Source organism: Gallus gallus, chromosome 1 (assembly GCF_016699485.2).
Source record: "Gallus gallus isolate bGalGal1 chromosome 1, bGalGal1.mat.broiler.GRCg7b, whole genome shotgun sequence".
In the NCBI taxonomy this organism is placed as follows: domain Eukaryota; kingdom Metazoa; phylum Chordata; class Aves; order Galliformes; family Phasianidae; genus Gallus; species Gallus gallus.
The window spans coordinates 174,244,782-174,266,771 of record NC_052532.1 but is presented as its reverse complement, the minus strand read 5'-3'; the positions used below and the strand labels follow the sequence as shown (position 1 = coordinate 174,266,771).

At 36.0% G+C, this 21,990-nt stretch overlaps 1 protein-coding gene across 7 annotated transcripts in view; it reads left to right on the top strand.

Moving 5' to 3' along the window:
* Positions 1–21,990, top strand: part of PDS5B (PDS5 cohesin associated factor B) — a 101,922-nt gene that overhangs the window by 69,266 nt on the left and 10,666 nt on the right. For 4 of the 7 annotated variants that reach the window (XM_040700089.2, XM_015277867.3, XM_015277841.3 and 1 more), the window contains exons 23-31: positions 2,960–3,096; positions 8,708–8,831; positions 11,902–12,106; positions 14,745–14,859; positions 15,236–15,368; positions 16,642–16,761; positions 17,069–17,131; positions 19,107–19,252; positions 21,157–21,262. In XM_040700089.2, coding sequence (XP_040556023.1) covers positions 2,960–3,096; positions 8,708–8,831; positions 11,902–12,106; positions 14,745–14,859; positions 15,236–15,368; positions 16,642–16,761; positions 17,069–17,131; positions 19,107–19,252; positions 21,157–21,262 — 1,149 coding nt within the window. The remainder of the gene's footprint in view (positions 1–2,959; positions 3,097–8,707; positions 8,832–11,901; positions 12,107–14,744; positions 14,860–15,235; positions 15,369–16,641; positions 16,762–17,068; positions 17,132–19,106; positions 19,253–21,156; positions 21,263–21,990) is intronic. The other 3 variants (XM_046941892.1, XM_015277870.3, NM_001012827.3) reach the window with 1 other exon arrangement.

Sequence of the window (21,990 nt, the reverse complement as noted above, 5' to 3'; positions counted from 1 at the left end):
TTCTTTTTTTTTTCTATACGTATCCTACAGTATTTGGTTTCTAATCTTATTTCTCTAGCTATGTATTATGTAGGCAGCATTCCATTTTTGTTACTGTGCAGACCTTGAAGTTCTGTGATATTTCGGTGGTATTTGTGGCTCCTGAAACTTGAGTAGAAGAAATTTGAGCAACCTGTTGTAGGTGTGCATTGATGTAGTAAGGAGACAGTGTTTCCAGGACTGTTTTCTAGGATTACTAGAAGGGATGGGAGCCCATCATGTTTTTATAGTGGAGGTATGATGGTAACCTAGATGAGAGAAAAACGCTATACTTTACTGTTGATTTTTTTTTTGGTTAATTTTCATCTTTAAAGATTAATGCTTATTTGTTGCTGATGGTTTATGTAAAGCTAGTTATTCATTTCAGTTCCCTTATATGACAAACCAGTGATATATCATCTCTGGGGAAAAAAGTGATCATGTACTATTATTTTTGATTGCACTTAAAGTGCACCTAATTCATGCTGTGCTGTCTTATCTGGTGCTAAGGAGTAATTCGTGACCTCGGATGTGGTTCTGACCCATGTGGTGTTTTGATTTCTCTGATGCTTTCATGCTGCATATAATCTAAGCCTTAACTTTTGCTATCAGAGAATTCTAGGCTTATGTAACATGAAGTGAAACGAGATTCAGAGTAGATATATGGAAAGAACTGTTCAGAGTTGGGCAGGTTGCCAAGAAGCTGTGCAGTCTCCATTCTTGGAGGATTTCAACACCAAACTGAATAAAACTAACTTCATAGTTGATCTTCCTTTAAGATTGGACTGGGGACAATCTGAAATTCCTTCCAACCTGAATGATTTTTTTATAGTTATCCGTCCTATTAGGCTGCAAAAACAAAATTTAAAACATGGAGGTGGTGCAAACTCACATTGGGGTAGCTTGATGCAGTAAGGATTTTCATGTCCCATACTAGTTCTATTTATATAATTGGAATATTTAATTCTGAAGCATTGTTGTAATGTCATCAAAACATTGTTAGCTGCAGCTGAGAAATAAGGAACAGAGAGGAAAGATAGGAAAATTCTGAAGGAGGCGGGTTTAGGACTTGCTACGTGGTAGTGTGACTTGAGTTGTAGGCTTCTTAAAAACTAGGGGGAAGGAGCTGTGAAGAGGAAGTGATGAGCAGAGGTTAAAATAAAAATTGGTCAAGAGCTGACCAGACGTGTAGGGGCACGAGACAGCATGTGGCTGTTCCCTGACTAAATTTGTATGGACAGTAGTCTGGTGTTAATGAAGTCATGCAGTTCTAGGAGTGAAGATTCATATACAGTACTTACCTGAAGACCAAATAGAACTATAATGTTTCTGACTTCATAACAAATGGGAGACAGTAATCATGATATAGGTACTGGTTGTGACATGAAATAATTAAATAGATAGACTGCCAAAATGGTTGCTGCTGCTGTTATTATTGTCATCATCATCCACTTCTAGTGGATATCTACAAACTGCTTCAGGGATAGCTGAATACAAATTGAAGGATAGGGCAAGACTGAATTTCATTTCTCTTCCACAAACTTGATTTGTGATTTTACTTCTTGATAGCCTGCCTCCTGCTGGTGTTCCCAATATACTTAATGCTGTTGGTGGAATAGCTGGGCTGTGGTGCTAAAAGTAAACTTGTAAAAATAAGTGACAGAATTTAGAGGTCTGAAAGGACCACTGTGTTCAGTTTTACATGAAGGAAGTCGTAATATGAACTTCATTCAGTAATATTTTGACTATTAAGTGGATAGAAGTTTGTCTTTCAGGGAGGAGGGAGTTCTAAGTTACTATGTACCATCACATATTAAAAGAAAGAGTAATTGGATTTAGCATGTAGTAGGTTCCTTCCAGTGCTAGCTTCATATTTACTTTTTTTATATTCATCCTTAGATTTTTTGTAGAGCTCTTGAATTCTGTGTTTTGGATTTCTTTTTTCCCCCCAAGAATGCCTGCTTGTTTTAGATGAACACTTTCATTTTGCTCTAAGAAAATATTCATCTTTCTGTTTTCATTACTGTCTCTGCTCTCATACAGAAGGAAAACTAAAGGCAGAGGGATTCAGATAATAAAACAAATTTAATCTCCAAATTCATGCTTTACTTTCACTAAAGAAATTTGAAATTATTCAGTGTTTCGTGCTAGATTCTGCATACTTTTAGAAGCTTGCCTCAAAAGACTCAGTGTTTCCATTGGCAAAGGACAAGTTATCATAAGTAACAGGCTTTGAGGCTTTTCTTTAAATAGCTAAGAAAGAAATATTCTTTTCCGGGGCCAGTTATCTTAATGCAGGTTAATACTGTACTGGTCGAAATGTCTATGAAGTGGTTTTTAATTTGCATTTCTTAAATAATTTTATGTTCAAATATTACATATGTAAGGACTTTGTAGGGATTATTAAAGCGTAGGAATTCTATGAGCATAGAAATGTTCCACATTTAGATCCAATAACGTTTTCTTACGTTTACATTGTTTTGCCCATCACACAATGCTTGGTAGATGTAAGGTCAATTACGACAATGTTCTCATAGGACAGAATGTGATTGCTTAGTGGAAGAAACTGTTAAAACTTTAACTGAATGTTGTATTATTTCAATTTGCTGTAAGAAATGTGGGAGATTTTCAGTTGAAAGTTTCTAATTTTTTATCTTTTTTTTTAATCTGTCTGGTTGTCTTTCAGTAGTGGGCACAGTATTTTAAATGATGTTTTGCAGTCTTGACAAACTTACATTCTTAGTAGTAAAAAAGCACTCGAGAAAACATTGTTTAAACCCATAGATTATTTTAAATAGTTATGATTTTATAAAATGTTTATAATATATGTAATAGTGGATACATTGTATTTATGAATATATTAAATACAAACAAAATATTCTATAATTTTTAAAATGAGACATATGGTGTGATTTGACGTTTGCTTATCAAAATCTTTCAGATTCAGGCCATCAAGATGATGGTTCGATGGTTGCTAGGAATGAAGAACAATCACAGTAAATCAGGAACTTCTACTCTAAGGTTGCTAACAACAATATTACACAGTGATGGAGACTTGACAGAGCAGGGGAAAATTAGGTATGTAACAAATAGTAACATTTTGATGTCCCTGGTGATGCAGTAGGTAGAGAACATGAATTTTAGTCAAAGTGGTACTTAAACTGTTCTGTTACTGTATAATAATCTTTATATGATTTGTTTTTTAAGAACTCAATGGTAAGCTTGGCTGAATTCCTACAGAAGTTTGCTGAGTCTTAGTTTATTTTAACACCCTAGATACAGCTGTATTTTAATGTTTTTTTTGTTTGTTTTATCTTCTTTAAAGGGCCATTACTCAGACTGCAAGAATAAACTAACTTCCTCTATACCTCTGAAAATGGGTTTTAATTTTTTTGTGTAGCTTACTGTTGCTGATGTACCAGTTGTTGTGTATGCTCAAAATCCATAAACAGCCTTTCTCATAAAACACATTTGCCAGTGTATTGCTAGTGTATTGTTTTCTACATGTTGCCAGAAACCAGGTGGGAATAGCTAGTACATGAGACACTTCTGTTTGAAGGCAGACTTTATTCCCTGGAGGTCTCTGAAAGTGAAACAAAGTTGAAAATGTGTAAAGAAGATTAATTCTCAATAAATAATTTCTCTTTTAGATGGCTGTTAGACAACTTATTTGTTTTACTGGGTACAAAAGGAAGACTAGGGGAGGTATGCACCCACTGCTGAATGGGAAAAGAGCCTTGGTGATGCAGGATGTGAAAAGGCTGGGGTATTGAATGTCTTCTTTGTCTCAGCTTTACTAGCAAGACCAGCCTCAGGAATCATAGAATCGTAGAATTGCTCAGGTTGGAAAAGACCTTAAAGATCATCAAGTCCAACCTAAATGTACTACCTGAACTCTAACAATCCACCTCTAAATCATTCCCTGAGCACCACATCCAAATGGATTTTAAACACATCCAGAGATGGTGACTCAACCACCTCTCTGGAGAGCCTATTCCAGTCTCAGGAGAACAGGGGAATGTCTGGAGAAAACTAAAGCCAACCCTTGGTGGAAAAGAACCAGTTAGGGAAAACTTAAGCCATCTAGACAAATGTCCCCCTTATCGGAGGACCCTAAAAACTTGACTGTAGGCCAGTCAGACTCTCCTTCATCCTTGGATAGTGGAGCAACTAATTCTACAAACCATTTCCGAGTACATGAAAGTAATCAAAAGTAGTTAGCTTGGATTTAACAGTAGGTACTCATGCTCGATCAACTTGATAATCTTCTTTGATAATGTGACAATTTTGGTAGACAAGAGGAGAGCAGTGGATATAATCTACCTTGACTTCAGGAGGCTTTTCAACACTTGTCTCCATTAAGATCCTCATAAATAAGCTGATGAAGCATGGGCTGGATGAGTAGATAATGAGATGGACTTAAAAACTATCTGAATAGTCAAGTCCAAAGCATGGTAATCAGTGGCACAAAGTCTTAGCTGAACACCAGTAACTAGTGGTGTACCCAAGAGGTCAGCCCCTTTAACACCTTCCTTAATGATCTGGATCGTGAGACAGAGTGTACCTTTAGCAAGTTTGCTGGTGGCACAAAACTGAGAGAAGTGGCTGATATGCCAAAGAGACATGATGCCATCTAGAAAGATGGAAAAAGGGCTGGATAGGTGGGCTGACAGGAACCTCACAAAGTTCCACAGTGGGAATTGCAAAGTCCTGCACTTGGGAAGGAATAATTCCATGCACCAGTACCTGCTGGGAGCTGCCTAGCTGGAAAGCAGAAAGGGGCCTGAGAGTCATGTCCAGTTGAACACGAGCTAGGTGTGTGCCTTGGTGGCAAGAAAGGCAGTCAGCATACTGGGCTTCAGTAGGTGGAGTGTTGCCAGCAAGCTGAGGGAGATCATTTTTCTCTACATCAGCAGCACTGTGGCCCCACCTGGAGTTCTGTGTTCTGTGGTACCCAGTGCCAGGACTAGAGATAATGAGCATGAACTGAAACACAGTAGGTTCTGTTTGAGCATAAGAACATTTTTTCCACTTGTGTAGGTGACCACTGGCACATGTTGCTCAAAGAGGTGGTGGAGTCTCCCTCATTGGAGATACTCAAAAGCTGTCTAGATACGCTCTGGGCAATCTACTGGCTGTCCCTGCTTTAGCAGCCATGTTTGGCTAGCTAACCTGTAGAGGTTCCATCTAACCACAGCTATTCTGTGATGCCTGTACTGCACTTTCAAAAGTTCTAACGTGCAAGGAGCACAGTTCTGCATTGGGTCTACTTCTGTGAGCTATAGCACCTGTGCTAAAAAGTACCTTCATAAACTGAAGCGGGAAAGATGATGCTTCAAGCACGTTAGTTCTACACAGAGCTTCCTGATATCTGGCTGGCACTTCCAGACCTTTATTCCTTATCCTTTGAAATTGCAATGGCAGTGTGTATTGGGTCTCTAGTGTGGAAATCTGAGACTTCTCCTTTCAGAGTACTGTAGGCTTTGAAAAGAGAAAAACTGTCTATTCAGTGCAGAATCTTGCCTTCTAAGCTACTAAATCTGCTGCTGTTCTGTGTAGAGTATATTCTTGTGTTTGTGGCTTGCATTTGTCTTTTAAATAATAATGTGTAATTTGCTAAAGATAATTGAATTACATGAAAGTGGCTGGGTTCAGGACACATTTGACCTCTCGTAGGCTGTAAGTCAAGTCATGTTGTAATCACTTTTATTGCCATTCACTTTGGTGTTCTAAAGTGTTCTAATCTTATTGTTCCACATCATTAGAAGGTTGAACTAAAGATTCTGGAACAAGTATTTCTTAATCAACCATAACATTTACTCAGATCTCAACTCTTTTTAAATCTACACAGCTATACTTTTTCAGTGACCACGTGAAGGTATGGGATTTATTAAATTTCAAAGCAAGATATTCAGCCTATGGTATGAAGACAAGGGCTGGCTTGGAAAAGAAACAGATGAATCCTGACTGTTGATCTTTCTCACTTTGACACAGAGAGATTGTTGACTTTGTTGAATTACTTTTAATTACTTTGAAATGTTAACATAGGTAAATTAAATTCACTGGTGTCAGGAATAGTTTGTTTAATATTAAATTTTGTCAATAAACACTATCTCAGTGGTGGTTTCCAGGTATTTATTATTTATTTATTTATTAATTACAAATACTTCTACAAGTTCAAAATTCAACATGGTACTAGTTCCTCTATTTCTGATTAGTAAAAACGGCCAAGCTGGATATTACATGCCTTATTTGTAGTAGAATTTTAATCTATGAGCATAAAGTAAGAGCACTGGAGGATGCTAGCAGATACCAAAAGTATTGATGCCAAATATGAACCTGCATTGAGACTTCTGGAACGGCAGTCTGTATTTTTCCTCACACTGAAGCTTACCAAGAAAAAAAAAAATGTTAATCTTTGGCTTTTAGAATTTCGTGGTATATAATAATAACCTGCTATGCCATCTGACAAACAACATTGTCAGAGGCTCTTTTTAGAAGAAACATTTTATACTGTGGCAAATGGAAGACGCTTACAAAATTGGACACTGGCATTTATACCCTGTGGAGGAAAAGGAAAATCTTAACTATCAGTTTGTGAAGTGAGAGTAGATGTATTTTGAAGACACATTTCTTTGGGCTAGCTCTGTGCATCTCAACACAGTATTTTGTGTTGATAATGTCTTTCCACATGGTTGCATTTCTGTTCTGATTTCAAACATCTGATCTTCAGCAACAGTCATAGCACCCCAGAAAATAAATGTCCAGGTTCCCTTTTAGCTCTTAGGGATTTTCTGATATGACAAGGGCATCTGTAATGCTAATTTTCAAAATGTCAAGAAGTAATTGAAAACAATAGACTGAATTTTAGACTGGATTCAGACTGAAATTTTAATTTCAGCTTTAAATTATATATGTTGGGATAGTACAGATTGGAAAATGATTGGTTAAGACAATTTGATAAAAGATAAATCCTTTATTTAGAGTTTCATTTTAGTATAATCCTCCTGGGTAATAGGATAGATCTGATCTTCATCTTTAATCATAAAAATGTGTAACTGACACTCTCATCTTCCTCCTTCCTTCAGCATGCTCATATGTATTTCTGGGATACAAGAACGTGTTGGATATACTCCACAGAGTTTTAGCAAACTTGTATGTGAAATATCTTTTGATTTCAGTTTTCAGAATTAAGTGCTATCACTGCCAAAGCTAAGGAAGACTGAAAGTTCTAAATTTCACCCTTTCTTTGGCTCTTTCATTCTGTACCACTGAGTTATTGTTCAATTGTCACTGGTGTGCAGAAATTGAATTTTTATTGGATTCACTTATCACAGTAGATGCAAGTTAAAATGAGATTTAATATTTGAGGACTAGACACTACCATGTTCATCTTCCTGTCCTATTTGAAATGTAGTGTAGTATTGTCCTGTCATCTGGTTGCTCGTGATCTATTTGATTTTTCCATAAAATACTGAGGTGTGTATAAGATCTGATTAGATAATATGAAGGTTTAAGCTCTTCAGGTATTTTTATTGTGGATTCTGTTTAACGGTGGCTTTTAATCTTTAAAAGCTTTGTACAGTTTTCATGGTAATAATAATGCTTAGGAGTACAGTGCTTGCAGTCCCTAAGGATAAAGGGCAAATGGTTAAGAAATTGAATGATATTAGTCCTGCTTGAATGAGTGATTATTTTTAATTTGGAATGCAATTTGATTCTTGCTCCAAAATATCAAAGGAGTAGGCTGCACTTACTACTACTGGATATAATTCTTTTGTGAGAAATTTAAGTGAGACACGCAACTTTTTACTTTATTTTACTGCTTGTTCCCAAGAAAGGTAGCAGTAATGTAGCTTTACTGAGATAAAATTTCTAAGAGTAAAAGCCAAACTAAGCTTATTAACGGACTCGTTATGTGGATACCAATTTGCAGAGATCATGTGAAGATGCTTTTGATATTCTGAGGACCTTTGTAAACGTGGTTACAGTCTGTAGAAAAAATCTCTTTTAATATGAAAAATAGCAAACGCTTGGAGTGTTTTGCTGTAGGAATACAGTTTGCATGTGCAAGTTAAGTAATAGTACTTCCAACATGTTAAGAATATCTTTGGTTGTTACGTCCTTTTTGTCTTAAAAATACGATTCACTTGGTCAAAAAAAATAAGTTTCCAATTAAAATTAATTTGTGTTGAGGTGCAGTGTGGATTTTGACCTATCTATCATTACAAGAAAGTTTGGCAACTTTGGGGACTGGAAATGGGCTGTTTCTTTGGCAGGAGCCCCCTGCTGAAGGAAAATGAGCATGCTGGACAGAAGTATGCTAGAGGTCTGTTGAGGTCTCTGAAAGGCGGCCTGGACTGTGCTGATCCAGCGCACAATTAAAACAGATTTACATCCATGTTGAACTTCTAGGAAGTTCCAAGAAATATTTTCATTGCAAAGCTGAGACAAGGGAATAGGTATGTGGTAATAGACTTCAAAATCTGGTGAAGTGGAAACAACTTCTGATGAGCAGTTACTTGTGCGGTTGTCTGGGAACTGGGGCTGGGTGGAGGCCAAGTGTGTGGAAATTTTTCCTTCTTTCTAAAGTACCTGTCTTTCAGCAATGCTAATTCACTGAAATTTAATTAAGTCAAATAATTCTGCATTCTTTTATTAATTCATAACCTATGTGCTTGTTTTTCAGTAAACCTGATATGTCTCGATTGAGGTTGGCCGCAGGTAGTGCTATTGTGAAGCTGGCACAAGAACCTTGTTACCATGAAATCATCACCTTAGAACAGTACCAGCTGTGTGCACTAGCCATAAACGTAAGGAAGTTGGGTGTGATGTGTGGGATATTGGCAAATATATATGTGTATATGTTGTTTGTTGCATTTACTTCTGCTAATCTGTTTTTATGCAAAACCATCAGGTTTGACATGAATTTCATGTTCATAATCCAGTTCATAATCCTGAAAATTGATTTTTAGTGAGAATTAAGTATGTTGAACTGCAGTGACAACATAGATAATGGATTCTTTATACTTGGGTAGAATGGAGGTCTGTAAAGGTCACTGGTATGTTTTAAATTGCAGAAGAGTTAGGAGCAATTTCACGTGAGGAAAATAGGAAGCTGTCATCCCGAATTTCTGCCTTTGAGACTGAAGTAGCAGAAGGGAAATACCTTTCAAATTATAAGTGAGGACATAGAATTTCTCTCCATTCCTGTTTTTAAAGCTTTGTAAATTTTACAGTAATTGATTGACTTTCGTATTTGTTTACCAAAATTTAGATTGTAATCTCTTTCAGGACAGAAATTCTGTTTACTGATCCATGTGGCACCTAATGGATTATGAATACTCATAAGTAACTTTTCCAGATCTTGAGTTTTTCTGCAATTTTCATCTTCCTTTCAGGCTGTTGAGTTCAGATCCTCAGTTGCAGAGGATCTACACTTCTAGATTATCTATGTGGGAAATAATACAATCTGTATATGAGTTTTTCAAATATTTGCAGGTATATATGCACACATATGATTATGCTCAGTACTAAAATTAATTTATTGTTGGTAGACACATAAGCTGTTAGAACACTGTATAGTCCTTTTTGTCACTAGCAAGTCTAGCCACTGCTTAAGGCACTCAGGTGACATTGAGGCCAACGCTGGTATTCTGTAACTTAATTTACAGCATATTTTCTTTAAGTGGCCTGATCAGGAAGCAGATAAAACAAAAGGAAAAGCTTAATTTTTAAGGTTTATTATGGTTGCTTGTGTTCTACTGTATTTCTGTGCTTGATATTTAATGGATCTTTTTTTTTTTCTGAGAGAATGCTGCATTCTCTAATGTGGAATTACTTGAGTGTAGAATGCATAATTAAATGTTGTTGTCCATTGCTTTAATGTTGCAGTGGTAAACAGGAACTTTATGATGATTAAGTGCACATAGTTTTAGTCCTTTTAAAATAAGTAATGTATGTATTTCCCAAGCCTGTAATCTCACCAGCAGTCAAGTTCTTTGTTTTACAGAACAAACTGACATGTTGGCAAAGCTTCATGTTGAAAGAGAGTAGAAAATAGCGTTGACTACTTCAGTATTCAAAAGTTTTTCAGATCAGATTTAAGATTTTAAGATAAGCTGTTGAAAATACAGTTCTAGTTGTATAAGAATAAATATTTTTTGTTATTTAAGGTACATTAAAAATATCAAAAGCAAAAAGAACCATTAAAAAAAAAAGAAAAAACAAAACAGCAAACAAACTTGCTGAGATTCTTTCATAATCTCAGCTTGGGGGCGTTTTAACTGTTTAAGCAAGTCTGTCAGTTTTCATGAATCAGGATCATTTCTCAGGGAGGGATACAAGCAGCTTTGCAAATACTTTCCAAAAAAAAAAAAAAAGAAAGAAAGAATTGGAATTAAATTCAGAGGGTAAGTAGGTAAAATTGGGCCTATGTATGATTTGTTGTGGTATGCCAGGGGAAGAAGGAAGTTAGAGCTTGGGTGAGTTTGGTCCCTCTTCCTCTCAGTGAACTTGTGTACTGAGCTGCATTTATGGTTATTCTTGGTATTAGGAGGTAAAGGAATAAAAATCATTCCAAATTTTATCTCACAATTGCATCAGTAACAAATAACTATACCTTATGTGAAGGCTAATCTAAGAAGGATTTACTTATTTGTCATACCAACTACGCAGAAGTCTATTCTAAGGTTTCTAAAGACTTTGGACGTAAGTAATATTAATGAATGGGAGAACAGGGCTACATCTTCTCAGCCTTCTGCTCAGGGGTGGATTTGCTATGAAGGGAGGCTGTGTACAGATACGGTAGACCTTGAGTATATCTTACAGATGGAGTTTGCAGTTTTGGTTGCTGCAGCTTCATCAGTCAACTCTGGCATTTGGAGGCTTTTTTAAAACCTTAATATATTTTTTTACCTCATTTGCAAATTCAGCAGATTGGGTGTTACCAGTGACCACATTTTGTCTCTGCTCTCCCTGTTGGCTGATATCTGGAAACTCTAAATGTATTCTGATTTCAAAGCTGTCATTTAACCTAATAGGTATTCATTTCTGTTAATGTTTTTTCTTCATATTTAGAGATAACAAATCTTTTTCCTCTTGATCGTTTTCACTGAGATAAATAAGTTTACAGTACATTTTCCTGTGCATTTTCCACACCTGCATCTTGTTAGCATTTCTTGGCCTTGAATGGTGTCCTGATGTTTGTAGGTTGTTTTCATAAAGAGAATTTTGAAGTTAATATCTCCTCTGCAAATACATTGTTTAATAAATCATAAGAGTACACTTGCTTCCCTTATTATTTTACTTTGTGTTCATTGATAACTGTTGGTCACAAATTATTCTCTTCTGTGGTCAATCATGGTTCATAGGTTTCTACGTTATGATAGAAACGTTTGGTAATCTCTTAAGCATGTGACCTTTAGTTCTGTTAAGTATTACTCTATTTCCAGTGCTAATGGCTTGATGAAGATTTGTGAAATTGCAATAATAAAATCAATAGTGGTTACTTATGATTAAACAGTATTTCAATGCTGACCTTTACCTTTGGCCCCACAAACTGAGTAGTTCCATTATAAGTAATGTCTGTGCCTCTGTTCTGTGCCAAGTCAGGCCTTGGATCCTGAGTGTGGCATCTTTCTCCACAGTCTGAGACTTAACTTTCTTCCTTGCCTTCAGGGAAACTTCAACTGATTAATTCAATTTAATTGTTTTGAATTGGTATAAAAAAATAAACCCAAGCATTTCTACAGTTCCTACATTTCTGTGGTGGCAGGATCTGAACTTGATTTTGACATTTACCCAGCCTTCTGTGTTTTATTTCACACTCGGTATTAATTTTAGAAAGGCTCACTGTTTGCTTTTTTGTTTTGTTTTTAATAGGATGAATGTTACCAAGTGAGGCAAATATTTGCTCAGAAACTTCACAAAGGGCTTTCTAGACTACGGCTGCCACTAGAATATATGGCTATTTGTGCACTGTGTGCAAAAGATCCAGTGAAAGAGAGAAGAGCTCATGCTAGGCAGTGCCTTGTGAAGAACATAAATGTCAGAAGGGAATATCTGAAGCAACATGCAGCAGTTAGTGGTAAGAGAATAGATGTCACTTTTTGGTACAAGTGCTAAAATGCAAAGGTTAACACTAATACATTGTGAAAATATTATTTTCTGGTTTAATGCACAGAATGGCTGTAAATTTTTGTTAAGTTTTACTCACAGGTCTCTAATGAAAACTGAAAACTGAGTCCAGATTTTCTTTTGCACTTTAACAGGCATGAGTGAGATCTTTCAATTGCTTTAAGAGTTTTGTTAATGCTTACGCCTAAAGTATATTAGAAATGAAGTGGTTTTTCAAAGGCAGATGTGTACTGTTTGAACGTAATGGTTAATCATGTTTTAATTGATATAGGAATAATTAATTTCGCTGAAGTAATTAATAATATGCAACCTTAGTGATGTTTTAAATGTTGCACTAAATTAACAGTCTTTGAGCTGCTGTACCAAGCAGCTTCTTATCTTGTCTTATGCTGGCAAAAGGCTGTATTTGTAGGCACTTCAGGATGAGTTCATCTAATTCTTTTCTTCGCAGTAACAGCAGTCTGATCATAGGAATGCTTTTTAAGTTGTTATGGACTAATGTTAGTTATTTTTCTCTTTAAATCATTCCTTGTCCCTTTTGACTATACAGGTGACCATATTGCATGTGTGTGTTTAGCTACACTGGTGTTCAGATGTATGATAACATCGACCTTTCTGGAGAGCTCATGACATTTTGAGGAAGTGTCTTTGAGAGTTTTATTTCTTTAGAGGATTACTGATTGTTCTTTGCTCTGACATTTGTGAAATGATGTGGATTTTTTTTTGTCTTGGGCTACACCTGGTTTGTGAATCTGTTCTCATGGATGCTGTCAGATAACGGATTCCATTCTGCATTTATGAATCACAGATTTTATTAGCTATGTCAGTGTCTGTGCTTCAGTCCCATTAGACCAAGATCAGAGAATAAGTCTGCAGAGAAATCCTTTTGTGTGCTGTTAATTAAACTTGGGGGGGAAGCTGGTACATTTTCTCTCTCCTCAATAACAGGTAAAAAAAAAAGAAATCTCTATTCAGCAAAAGCCTTTAAGTCATCCTCAGATTATTCCTCCTGCAAGGTGAAAAATTATTTCAGTTATGGAGGGGGAAAGTATAATAATTCTCATATAACTAAACATAATTGCTGATTTCCTAGTTGTACTGAGCTAGATACTGCAAAGTTACTATGGAAAAATCATTAGAAGCAATGAAGTGAAGCCTTGGTGTGTGAGACATCTTGAATTCAGTAGGACCAAAAAGTGTGCCTGACAGTTTTTTTTTTTTCTTGCTGAAAAAACTTAACCTTGAGTGATTCCACTGAATGGATTTGTACTGTAATCCAGAAGAACTTCTAATTAACTACAGCATGCAGGATTTTGGGGGGGGGGTCACAGTGCTGATTCTGTGATACTCAGGTTTACCAGTCTGAGATCTTAAACACATGAAAAGTCTTGAACTGTATATTTCTTATGGAATTATTACTGCAGTGTAGTACAGATGAAGCCCACTTCTGATAAGATCGTACTGCTTAGCTGTGTATGTCTCACATTTCTTACTGGCCACACAGTAACTCTTGCTAGTAATGACCATAGTACATACTTTGAAAAGCATCCACAAAAAGCGAAGGATGAGAATTTGCTTCTCCCAAAACACAGTTAGTTTTGTGGATCTACAAGCCTGATGATTTTGTGATATGCTTTTTCTTGAAAACTTGATAAAAGGTGATGAGGGAATGGGGAAATTTGGGTGGGTATTTCAGCATTTGTTAAAAAGCCTAAGAAAAATGTACAAAGAACTGGTACCAGGCAGAGAATTGTCACTTTGCTCCATGCAGAAAGGCTGGTAGTTGCACTGAGGTCTCTATGTTCTCTAAATGGTGTTCACAGTGGCACTGCTTAAGAAGATGCTCATTTTACTGTGTATCTACATATTACCAGTTCTATCTCTGTAGAGACTTGTCTTACATAGGAATCTTCGCTTTCTACTTTTGAGCTTGTACTTGCGAGTCAGCAAGTAGAAAAGTACAACAGAAAATCTTGATATATAAAAAAAAAATCCTTAACTTCTCATGGATGTGGACCTGGGGTACATTCTTGTTTCAGATGCTTGTAGTTTATACCCATGAAGCCATCCTGCCTTTCAGGTAGTCTTTCTCTTCTCTTCAGAGATGAAAGAGGATTGTGTTAATACTATTTTTCTAATGATAAGGGTTAAATATCATATGTTTCAATATATCCTTTTTTAAATGAATCTGTTTCAGTTTGTTTTGCAGACTCAGTTGATAATACTGCTGTAGTTACATTACCAGGTGTACAAGTCAAGAAGTTAGTGAAACATGGTTTTGAACCAAGGAAGGGACTTGGGTACAGAGGGAACTGTAGCTGATCTTCAAGATAGATAGAAAATATCCAGCCCTGAAACATGTTTCATACATACAAAAATTGAGATTTTAAACATCCACACATCAACAATTAGATGAAAATTAACAAAAACATCATAAGGAAACAACAGATGCACATGGCATGTACTTATGCTTTATATTAGTGTATGCTGACTTTAAATTTTGCTCTTTCCTTTGCAGTAGAAAATATTCTAGGAAAATGTATTTCTTGAGATGCAGTATTTTAATGTGTCTTTCTTTTGCTTTTCAGAGAAACTGTTGTCGCTTCTACCAGAGTATGTTGTTCCTTATACAATACATCTTCTAGCTCATGACCCAGATTATGTCAAAGTCCAGGACATCGAACAACTAAAGGACATTAAAGAGTAGGACTATCTTTAATACTGTTATTTCTGAGAATTATAATAATGTAATTTTATTCTAAGTAAAATTTTAATTTAATGAGGTATGCTGATACATTGTCCAGTACATGTAACAATGGCAATTATTACTGTGAACCACTGTGGGGAAAATGGTGTATGTGCTTGTTTAGTGCTCTTTGACATCTTACAGAAGAACGTGCACCTTCTGCTCATCCTGACCTTCATTTCTTCTTTCTAATGAATTGGTTTCCTGCAGTTAAGACTACTTAGATTTATCATAATAGTAAAACTTGTGTAAACCACTTTCTGAGTGTGACTATTTGACAGTAGTGTTTTTATTCATGTCTTTGCTCATGAGGAGTACTGCTTTTCTCCTTAGGTGTTTGTGGTTCATACTGGAAATATTGATGGCTAAAAATGAGAACAACAGTCATGCATTTATCAGAAAAATGGTAGAAAATATTAAACAGACTAAAGATGCTCAAGGACCAGATGATGCAAAAATGAATGAAGTAGGTGATACTTTTTGATTGGGAAATGCATTTAATTTTGACATGGCTCTGGAAATGAGTTACTTGTGTTTACACACCAACTTGAAGATGTCTTTTGATACAGTTGTATAGAGGACGTTTGTTTTATGTAGTGATTACGTTATTGCAGTTTAGATGTCAGACATTGTGACAGATGTCCTGTGTTTCAGGAGAATGTCATAGTTTGGTATCGTTCTGTTTCAATCTCAGTAACATTGTTAAATGCTACCTTTAAATGTGTGTAAGCTAAAAGATTTACTCTTTTAAATCATCCCATAATGCGAAAGAGTAAGAAAAATACATTCATGAGATGTCTCTAGTTTGTATTACGTAGTGAATGGATCAAACTCTCATCTTGTTGTTGAGGTTTTTGCATCACAGAATATGATGACTGCGCTAAAAGTAATGCCTCCTATTTTATTATGTTGGCCCATGATGGCAGAGGCGGATGTTGGTTGTATGGCAGTAGAGGTTGAACTTTCCTACCAATATGCCATTAAATGTTGTTGCCGTGTGACAGATGGCAGCAGAGGGGCAGTCTGACAAAATGACATCTGACGTGGAAGTACATATGAAGCAAAGGTGTGTCACTGAATTCCTCCATGCAGAAAAAATTGGCACCCACTGCCATTCATTGACACTTGCTGAATGTTTATGGAGGCCAAACAGTGGATATGAGCACAGCGAGGTGGTGGGTGCTGTGTTTCAGCAGTGGTGATGGCACTGTGAAAGATGAGCCACGTTCCAGATGGCCATGCGGATTTTTATGAGCATGGCATGCAGGCTCTTGTTCATTGCTGGCCAAAATACATAGTTATGGAAGTGTCTGTGCTTAAAAAGCAGCATTTTGAAGCGGAGAATTTGTTCAATCAAATAGTGTTACTGTACTCTTTGTATCTGTTTCAGTTTCCATGGAAATAAATAGGAGGCGTTACTTTTGGAGTAACCTATATACATAAAACTGTCACTTCTTTACTTTTCCCAAAGGCATTTGGTTTAACTTTGACTTTGAAACCATGACATGTGTTAATCTTAGTGTTGAAATATCATGGAAGCTTTAACTGCTGGGTGTACAGTGCTTTTCTGCTTCTATGTTTTAGAATTTGGTGATACACTGTTTAATATGGATGCTGCTGTTAAATATTCTTTTCAACTCGGACCTTTTATAATCCACTGCTCAAAAGAATATTTTCGTCAGACTTTGAAATGACCTTCTGATTTTTCATTCCTCCTTTTCATTATTTATTACTTACAGAAACTCTACACAGTCTGTGATGTAGCAATGAATATCATTATGTCAAAGAGTACAACATACAGTTTGGAATCCCCTAAAGATCCTGTACTTCCAGCACGATATTTTACTCAACCTGACAAGGTAGACCTTGGAGTTTAATTTTTCTTGAGATAAGTCTATTTAAATCTTCAGTAGTTGTAATGCAAGAGTTGTGTAGATCTTGTAGAATTCTCTGTATTATAACTAGTTGAAGATATGTGTTTATGTTTTTTAAGTATTTGTGTGTACATGCATTTCTCTGCCTTCCTAATTTTTTTAGGAGATGTTATAGTTTAGGTTTAAAATTTCAGAAGTATAAATGATGTAATGAAAATCTCTTCTAGTACTACTTCCAAAATGCTTATATCTTGTTCATTGATTTTTTTTTTTTTTTATTCCTTCTTTATAGAATTTTAGTAACACCAAAAATTATCTTCCTCCAGAAATGAAGTCATTTTTCACTCCTGGAAAGGTGTGTGCTTGTTTATTTATTTTTAAGAAAATTGATCTGTCTACTTTAAATAACAACAACAACAAAGTTAATAATAATTTAATATTTAGTAAAGGAAAGGGCATATTATGGTTTTCATCTGGATTAATGTATCCTGTTCCTGATTGCAGGAAAACATTTATCTGCTACTTTGCTAAAGAAGTGAAAGTGCAGCATCTTCATTAGGCTTAGCTTTGCAAATGAAGCATTATCTGTGAGCCAGCTACTTTCTAGTAGAGGTAGAACGCAAGTTAGGAAAAAATACATAGTATGATATCTTTATTTTCAAAGATGAAAGCCAGTGTTTACTGATTTGAGTATATAAGCACTGTATTGAGCATTTGAATATTTGAACTCCATGAATTAGAAATCACTTTTTACTGGAGATACAAGAGTTCTAAAAAGGAAGTTTTGTCTTTAGATTTCAGGTAGTCAATTTTAAGTTCTGTCATCCAGTGTTTGACAGAGAATTCTTAACTTCTGTCCCAAGCTTATTGATAATAAGTTTGCCTTGACAACATTACAAGACAAGTAACATGGTTTTTCTACCATGAAAAATCAGGGTGGTTGAGGTTGGAAGGGACCTCTAAGGGTCATCTGGTCCCAATGGTCTTGAATCTTCATCATCTTGATGACCCTTTGTTGGATTTTCCAGTAGCTCTATATCTTGCAAGTAGCCTCATTTGAAATTCTTTTTCGAAGTGGAATTTTATATTTAACTTTCTAGAGCCAGGTACTCTAACTTCTTTTTTTTTTTAATAGTTCTGGAATTTTGTAAAAAGCAGCCACCAAATTTTTGAGCACTAGAACTATTCAATTGCTTTTTCATTATGAAAACAGCATGATATGAGAATTGGTCTAGAGTATTGCCTTCTGGGGATGGAATACTAAATTGTGTGGATTTTAGTTAGGTGGATCTAAGCAGGAAACAGTATTTGAGGGCAGCAGCATCTTCATTGTAGGCTCAGTGATGAGGGCAGAACTGTTAGTGCAGGTTCTGTTAGTTGTAAGTCCCTCCTTAGGAGTTAATCCAGTTTGAGTTTCAACATCTCTGTGCTTTTGAGCTTTTTCTGAATTCACTTATAAATCTCTGAGAAAGGAACGCTCAAGGCTGCTATGATGTGCGTGTTAAACAGTGTGGCTTTTTCTTAATGCTGTCACCAGTTAGAATCTAATATTGAAATAGAGAACGGATCATCCTAGATGTTGTGAAATCTGGGGAATGGTCTTTAATTGTTCACCATTTTTGTAGGCAGGTGCTTGGCATAAAGGATCTATTCTCTTTAGGAGTAACTGAACGCTTTCAACTTTCTCAAAAGTTATTATAAGCTAGACGTATTTGGCATATCTGAAAGGTAATCCGCTTACGTAACCCAAAGTTCACCATTGTCTGGAAATTTTGGCTCCTAATTAAAAGCCTAATAATTTCCAAATCTGTGTATGAATCGTTGGAGTCTTCTCTGGAATATTTGCTTTTGAGGCCCTCGTTCATTCCCAGTTGAAGCCAGTGTGGTTTGCCATTACAGCTAAGCTGCTTTAATGGCATATTTGCTGAAAGTGCTGTCGTAGTGCTACTTCTATTTTGCCAGTTGAGATGCTTATCTGTTCCAAATGGTGAGCTGCTTCCAGCAGTTATATTAGCAGGAAGCAAACTTTAGAAGTGCTGAAGTGGCTCACTGCAAGGTCAGGTGACCACCCAATGCTACCAGTGAGAAGAGGACAGAGTTATAAGCATTGAGAAAATAATACTGGTTTTGGTGGCAGCTGGCTATTTGACTGCAACTCTTATCAGCTTCCTTCTCATATTATAACTTCAGTATTTTAATGTTTATTGTTTTGCGTTGTAATCAAAATTCTGATTGCAGGAAGTGAAATGTGTGAATATTTTAAGTATAGTACATGTTAATATTATCTAAATGCTTAGTTTAAAATAAAGGAAATATATTTTTGGTTTCAGCCCAAAGCAGCCAATGTTCTTGGAGCGGTTAACAAGCCTCTTTCGTCAGCAGGCAAGCAGTCTCAATCCAAATCTTCACGAATGGAAACTGTAAGCAATGCCAGCAGCAGTTCAAATCCAAGCTCTCCAGGAAGGATCAAAGGGAGGTTGGTAGACAACAAAGGAGCTTTGATATTTCAAGTATTTGTAATGGAAACTTTGAATATTTCTATAATGCTTTTTAAGTGAGAAACAGAATTATATCATTTTGAAGTGAAGTTATAATGGCACATTGCAAAATGGGAACCACAAATTGAGCTTTTCAACAACAGAAATAAATTTTCTCTTAAAAAAAAAAAAGACAGAGAAATGAAGAAAGAAAAAGATATTCAAGAACAATCACTTTAAAGAGAATCAGATCACATCTACAAGTTTGTTGAGGTAGGGAAAGAGGTTTTCATACATCTACATGTAGATCTGCAGATCCTAGGAACTTTGTAACCTGCTGTAATGTGTTTACATGTCATAGAAAGAGGGAACTGATCGGCCAATATGGTGATGTAGCATAACTTCGTCCTCTACGAATTTGTGCTGGACTTAGCAGATAAATGTTCCTGTGATTTAGATCCTGTGATAACGGGAAGGACATACTGAAATGTTAGAGAATTAGTTGTCTAGTTAGCTAGCTGTCCATAAAATCTATACATTGTTTTATTTTGATTTTCTAGGTTACAGTCTTGGTATCTTTTATTTAACTGAAGGTCACATCGTTAATTTGTTTCACAAAGAAATTTAGAGATTACATGGTCCCCACTATTAATCTTCTCTCATTCGTTCAAGACTGAGAGAAAGTTATGTTTTGAACTAAGGCTTCTCAGTTGATTCTTCTGTGAATATTTAATATATACTATTAATTTGAAAAGTAGGGCAGTGCTACGCAACAAATACTTCACCACTCCATTGCATTTACACGGACTTGTAAGAAATAAGTCATACAAGTTCATATGCAGAAATATATTATTGATTAAAGGCAGATTAGAATCCATCTTCTTCATATCCAGTGAAGTGAATCTGAGACCACATCCAGTCTATTTAAAAAAAAAGTAAAAATGCTGCACTTGCAGCCTAACCTATTCTGTCATCTTCGTGGTCTCCCCAGCTCACTTAAGTAAAATCAATTAGCATTTTGAGGGGCGATACCAAAGAAGAAAGGTCCACTAGAAGCGATGGTAATGATTCATTATGCATGGTATTTCCCATTCACTATGACTGAATATATTCATGCAAGCTTGCATCCATTAAGGTGATGTATAAAAACTGTCAGAACTTACTGCAGCTTTTCTACTTGTAGAACACCTTTCCCAGTCTAGGCAGTGCCCAATACAGGGAGTTGGTGCATCTCAGTGCCACTTGACTTTTTAATGCGTGGAATATTTATTTATTGTTAAAACTCTGCACTGTTACTTAATAACATAAAATTAAAATTGCTTTTTCCAGCTTCAGTGGAGATAAAAAGGAATTACTCTTTCAGTTTGGCTTTTGTGTATTACCTTCTACCTGTGGGTCTCAGTGTTTTACAAATCATTGCCCACTTTTACATATGTAGAAACTGAAATAAAAGAGGAATTGCTTTTACATATATGCTGCCATAAATAACTAAAGAAAGCTGAGGGATGAACTGTCTCTGAAATTTAAATCTACTGTTCTATAGCACAAACCTCACTGTAGGAAAGTGCTTTAGTTGGTCTGTGGGGATCTTTGGTATGTAAAGGATATGCAAATGTAAACATACACAGATCTCTTGTATCTCAGTAAGGCTTTTCTGTTTCAAAAAGATCAGTTGTTTGTTTTTTTTTTAACTGAGATGAACATATTGACCCCCTTGCCCTCAGACTTAGATGTTCTTGTTTGTGCTATCCCATGACAGCTGTAATGGCCCGAGTGAAGGGTTCTTTCTGCCAGATTGTTCGTGGTTTAGGAACAGATTTCTTCCGAAGGTTGTTCTTAATATATGGATTAAATGATTACCTGCTATATTATAATAATGAGAACAAATGTTTATTGATTCTAGGCTTGATAGTACTGAGATGGACCACAGTGAGAATGAAGACTTCACACTGAGTTCACCATTACCAGGGAAGAAAACTGACAAAAGGGACGACTCTGATCTTGTAAGGGTGAGCCTTTTGGTTGTGTTACAGATGTTTCATTTTCAGTCACCAAGACCTTAACATAACAATGAATATGCTGATACTTAATATTTTTCTAACATGAAACTGAGGTAATGCTTTCAATTGCTGGAGGATGTGCCTAGAGATGAAAAATGGAATGAAAAGAAATGTTCAGTTTGGCTGATTACATTACCTTTGCATCATACTGACAACTTGAGTAAGCTTTCAAGATTGTTATGATTTGCATGATTTTGAAAGGAGTAGATTGTGCTAGAACTAGGTTGGTAACAATTAGTCCACCATTTGTCTAATGTTTGGAATTCGTCAATTAAGTACTTGAAACATTGGTCAAGTTGATAGCTTGCTTGGGCTTCTGTTTCCTGGTACAGTGTAGTTTTTTGTATGTGCCTAATGGTTAGTGAAAATATGACTTAGTAAGAATTAATTGGACTAACTTCAGAATGTTCAACTATACAGGAATTCTGGGGAGCACATTAACCTGTCTGAGATGTCAGATTGCCTTTTGAGGTTGTAAAAATTCTTTATGTAAATGGTTTATTTGCTTGTAGCTAGCAAAATGGTAATACATCAATTACAGTGCTGATGTATTATAATGAAGTATTATAATTCTTACCTTTTTTGGTGTGGTACCATTACTGATGCGAAGACACGTTCTTTTCCAGACAACTGCATTGTTTCTCAAAAGCTATAGGGAATAACTGCCTAGTCTCAGG